Source organism: Arachis ipaensis, chromosome B05, assembly GCF_000816755.2.
Source record: "Arachis ipaensis cultivar K30076 chromosome B05, Araip1.1, whole genome shotgun sequence".
NCBI lineage: Eukaryota > Viridiplantae > Streptophyta > Magnoliopsida > Fabales > Fabaceae > Arachis > Arachis ipaensis.
The window spans coordinates 148,174,483-148,179,976 of NC_029789.2; the positions used below are offsets into that span (position 1 = coordinate 148,174,483).

The window sequence follows — 5,494 nt, forward strand, 5'->3', positions numbered from 1 at the left end:
GACATTAGACATTATTACAATACCAATATACCACAACTCACTTATATTATACATTTACACATAAAATTTAAGGGTTTTATTTATTATATGATATTTGCTCAAATTTAAACTAGAATACAGCATGTTAAAAAAAGCACATCATTTATAACTTGAACTAAAAATTCAGCTGGAAAGTTTTTAAATTTACTTTTTTTTTTCTCTTTTTTCTTTTTGAAATTGGAACGGAACAAACAAATTGAAGGATAAAAATATATAACGAATTAGAGAGTAAAGTGTGATCTCTTATCATTGATTTCATAAGTGGGACCAAAAATAAATATGAAAAAGAAACTATTTAAAGGTAGAAGATCACACTTTACTCTTTAAAGTAAAATTTATAACTTTAGAGGATCCAAATCCTTTTGTTAATGTCCTTGAGTTGCACATTATCCAATTTTACTTTGGATCAATAGAAGGAATTGAAGTGTTGAACTGAATAATGATGGATGAATGAACCGTTCATGAGAGCATAGGCCGAAGATTTGGGGTTTTTGGTTTCATATTGTTGGAAGTTTTGGACTTTGTAGTTGGGGCCCATGAAAACCACCCAAACAAGAAGAGGCAGATGAAGTTGGACCCATTGTGTTGGGCAAAAAATAGTGACAGCAGACAGATATGAAATATGATTGATGATATGAGAGGGCAGATTGAATTGTATTCAGAGTTTGTTGGTTTTCATTAGAAGGAAACCTAAAATTTGATACCATGTGTGTTTGAGAAATTCATACTTTACAATTGATTTGACATACCATATAAAATCACTTCATTATTATTAGAGTTTTGTTTATATGTGTCTTAATTTTTTTTATTTTTAATTTACTTTTAAATTATTAAATATAGAAAATTATAAAAGTGAATATTTTTAGTGTCATCACAACTGTGGGCACATTTTAACAAATTCCGAATTATTATTCTAATAAAAATATTATGGTCTATATATGGGAGCTAGAGTGGAAACAAAATTGTACTAAAAGGTGACAATATTGATGCAGACTGAACGTGTGAACCTAGCTTGTAAGGATATCAATGTTGGAAGGTTATATAACCTGAGGGTCTTATATATTTATTAGGGTTTATTAGGGTTAGTAAAAAAAAATAAGCTTTAATAACATAGAATTCTAAAGTTTGATTATTTTATTTTCTGTCTATAAATCAAACAACTTTTTAATTGTTTGTGGGGAAAAAGATAAAAATTCTTTCAAACACTAACCATGTTGTATTTCCATCCTTTTATAAGGTAAAATTAAAATATATTATCTTAAGGGGCTGTCTAATAATAATAGTCTAACCTAATAAGAATTCCATATATCGCCAGATTCATTTCAGCTGTGTTACATGATCATGTTTAATCACTTGCAATAATGTTTACATATATAATTTTATATATATAAAAAATACTAACATAACAATAGTAGTGTGTGTTTTATTTAATTTCATTCTTTAATTTCCAAATATTTCAAAAAATAAAAACTCGTTTAAATTTAAAAAAAATTTGACCAGTTTCTTACAATGTTGTGCATTAAATTTAGCCATCATTTAACACCTCACAGACCATTATTTTTGCTTCTCTATCTTCATTTACGCCAAACCATGGCATCATCATATACATATTATTATTATTACTGTTATACTGTATCATCTTAATTGTTACATACATGCATGGATGACCATTCAAATTTCTGATGCTAGCAAGTGATCCACATGCTGCCAATTGCAGTACCATATTATTAGTAGTATTCATTACTGGATGGGTCCACAAATCTTGTGTGATCAATTAGTGTGATGAATGCATGGCGTATAATAAGATCCTTCTCTTGGACCGCTCCTTGCACCTATAAATCATGAATCATCAACTTAGCACAGTATTTATAAATAAATACATGGAAGGAGTAAATACTCACATGAAATCTCTCTATCGTAGCCATGCACTTGCTAGATTTAATTTAACGGTGAATAAATCAAAGGGCCATCCGTCAAATAAGTTCGTTTATTTAAACTAGATCCATTTGTGTTGATCTTAAATATATAAAATAGCAATTACCTTAAATATATATGTTATATAATATTAGGTTTTGTCTATTATCATTTTATCGAGGTAGTATGTACCATATACCATATATACAATAATTAAGGTGTGTAGAGTGTAGACATATATGTATCCATACATATTTTACCATTAGAATGGGCATGTGAGCAATTTTACACCAGGAACTAGGGCATGGTCATTTATATCTGACTTCAAATGGCCACAATATTTAAGTGGCCTGACTAAATGGACCAACATTTATTAATTGCTTCTCTGAATGGAATGGGGTTATCAGCCATGGAAAAAATGTTTTATTAAATTTTTTATTTAGACTTGTTAAATCAACATTTATATATATGATGATGTTAACAATTCAACAAAATAAAAGAATGGTGATGTTAACAATCAAATTAATTAGGCGTTAAATATTACGTTGTAAAGAATATTTATTTATTTATTTTTTGTAAATAGTAGTCTCAGATAGAATGCCTCTATTATTAATCACGACTACATGATGCTTCACTCATCAAATTGACATTGTCAAACCGAAGTAGGTGAATTCTTCGTTAGGAGTCTTGAGAGTGGTTGAAATTTTGGTAAGTAGTTTGTAGAAAACTTATTTGTGATTGTGATTTCTAGCCCGTTACTCAAAGTTTAATAACCTGTAGATAAGGGGAAAGAGACAACGTTTCTCACTGGTCAAACTTTATGAAATTCCACAAAGCTCAATGTTCTGGAATTCATTGACCACGCATTTTATGGCGTGCATCCCACCATTGCCATCACTTCCATGAACTTAGCTTGTTCTCATTGGATTTACGGAACCTAATCTTCTTCAACTACTTACATGCTCTCATTTTGGTTTATAATAATGTTCTAAGTAAAACGTAGCTATAATTTGACGCCTAATTAACTATACAACCTTCTTACATTATACTTCTACAATGTGTACAATAGGTTATATGAGTTATAAAATGAACATTTTCATACTATCTAGAATAACTATCCGAGTACTAGGGATAATAAACATCTTCCCAATGACCTTTCGGATCTAAAACTCTAATACCATGTCATGATACCACTTATCCCAAAAACTTCAGCTGATGAGAAAATATAACACTAATAATTATATCTCTAATACTCCATAAATCTTCATTATTCATATTGTACAAATATTCCATTGACCCCTCGTACTTTCCCTTTATTTATTCATGTTACATATTACTATATGTTAGTAGTCAACATTCCAATATTTCAAATTCAACAAAACTAATAAGCATTTATGTTTCCTTTGTCGTCTGCGTTAACATTTTGTAATCACACGAGCAAGCGATGCAACACTAATATAGAGCGGGTGTTTTGTGGTCATGCAAGTGAAACAAAAAAGTTAGTAAAGTCCAAAATCTCACCTCAATTTCTCTCAAAATATTATTATGGTTTTGATGGGTCAAACAAAGAAAGGTGTCGTTTTCATATTGAATATATAATACAATAAATATTGATATTATAGTCCCCTCCTCACCTCTGACACGTCTTCCAGCTAAGTAAACTTTGACCAAAGACCATATCATCAAAACCACTACCATTAGGCACTAGTCACCATATTCATAATATAATTGATGATTGATATCTTATTCTTAATTGAATTTTCTTCTGCTTTTAAACGTAACACTGCTCGTTATCTCTAGTGTGTGCGTGCGGGTTTTGGTGTTTGTGTGTGTGAAGAAAAACAAGAACAATAACAATAGAGAGTAAGAAGAGCGAAGAGAAGAAAAAGGAAGCAATGGCAAAGGTAAGGGATAAGCTATACGTCACTGTTCCGAGTTTATTCCGATGCCCAATTTCGATGGATGTGATGAGGTCTCCCGTAAGCTTATGCACCGGCGTCACATACGATCGGTCCAGCATCCAGCGCTGGCTCGAATCTGGTCATGACACGTGTCCTGCCACCATGCAGATCCTCCCTTCCAAGGACTTCATCCCAAACCTTACACTCCACCGCCTCATCCGCCTTTGGCTCCTCTCCGCTGCCGGAGAACCTTCATCGCCATCCGAGACACGGATATCCGCCGCAAGCGACCGCCTCCGCGCTCTCCTCGCCGGAATTCAAACCGACGCAGAGGATTTTGCCGCTTCGCTCTCTGAGCTCGCCGAATTTTCAAGATTTTCCGCCGAAAACCGCCGTGTCCTGGTGAGCTTCCCCGGATTCGATTCCGCCATCACTCGCGCCCTCGCCGGAAGCAGGTCGCGGATTGAAGCTTCGGAAAACGTGATCGCGGTTCTGGATTTGGTTCTCAGGGAGAACGGGAGTTCCGATTCCGGTGTCCTAGAGAGGATCCGACGGTCTATACTCGATTGTCGCGAAGATTGCTTAGCAGCGATCGCTTTTGCTCTTGAGAATGGATCTGCGAAATCGAAGGTCGCATCGGTTAGAGTTTTGGAATTTCTCGCCGGCGATTTTCAATCCAAGCGGTGGATCGCAGAAACGCGAGGCTTATTGTCACAGCTCGTAAAGCTTCTGTACGACGGAACTGAGGAGCTAAACGGCGCCGTTTTGTCGCTTTTGGCTTCGGTTTCGGTGACTCAGTCTGCGAAAGCCGAGCTTGTTCGTTCCGAAATCGTCAAGGCCTTGTCGAAGACGCTGCAGAGCGCCGCCTCCAGCGGTTCCATGGCGGAGAAGTGCCTGAAAATGCTGGCGGTGGTGGCGACGTGCGCTGATGGCAGGGCAGCGATGGGCGGAGATCTTTCATGCGCTGCGGGAGTGGTGGAGAGACTGGCAAAGGCAGGGAAGGCGGCGACGGAGGACGCGGTGGCGGTGCTGTGGAGCCTGTGCTGCCTTTGCGGTAACGAAAAGGTGAGGGATGAGGTGGCGAAGCGAAACGGCGTCGCAGTGGTGCTTTTGGTTATGCAGAGAGGATGTGAGGGTCACGTGAGGAGCATGTGCGTGGATTTGATTAAGGTTCTGAGGAAAAACGGGTTGCCATTACCACTAAAATTAAGCTATGACACTCAAACTACTCATATTAAACCTTGCTAAATGCTCTAATTACTTTTGTAATTAACGTGGATCCTAATTTAACCATCTTTTTGCATGAAAATCACAATATTTCATGTTGTCGTTGATGTATTTTTTTTTTTGAAATCTTAAAAAAAAAATAAAAAATAGAAAAATGTACATTTGTAGAAAAAACAATGTTGGAATCATATAATTCATTTTATATCAATAATTTGTTTCTTCAATTTGGGTTTGGCTTATCCAAGAGATAGGTTCATGCTAATCAGCAAAATTAAGGTCATCACAGTGAAGTTAATTTTAAAGATTTTGCTACTAACATTCTAAATTTTGTATGCAAAGAGAAAAGCCATAAATGTATTGGTATGCAGAGAGAAAAGCAATAAATGTATTGGTGGTATATACAGTAAAAATTC

At 35.5% G+C, this 5,494-nt stretch overlaps 1 protein-coding gene across 1 annotated transcript; it reads left to right on the forward strand.

Moving 5' to 3' along the window:
- On the forward strand, positions 3,493-5,289 carry LOC107644916 (U-box domain-containing protein 28). The gene has a single exon (XM_016348871.2). It carries the CDS (start codon positions 3,849-3,851, stop codon positions 5,100-5,102), a length of 1,254 nt encoding a protein of 417 aa, XP_016204357.1. The 5' UTR covers positions 3,493-3,848; the 3' UTR covers positions 5,103-5,289.

Bases quoted from the DNA above. Each gene is read 5' to 3' on its own strand.
- LOC107644916 (XM_016348871.2), top strand. From the start codon at position 3,849: ATGGCAAAGGTAAGGGATAAGCTATACGTCACTGTTCCGAGTTTATTC.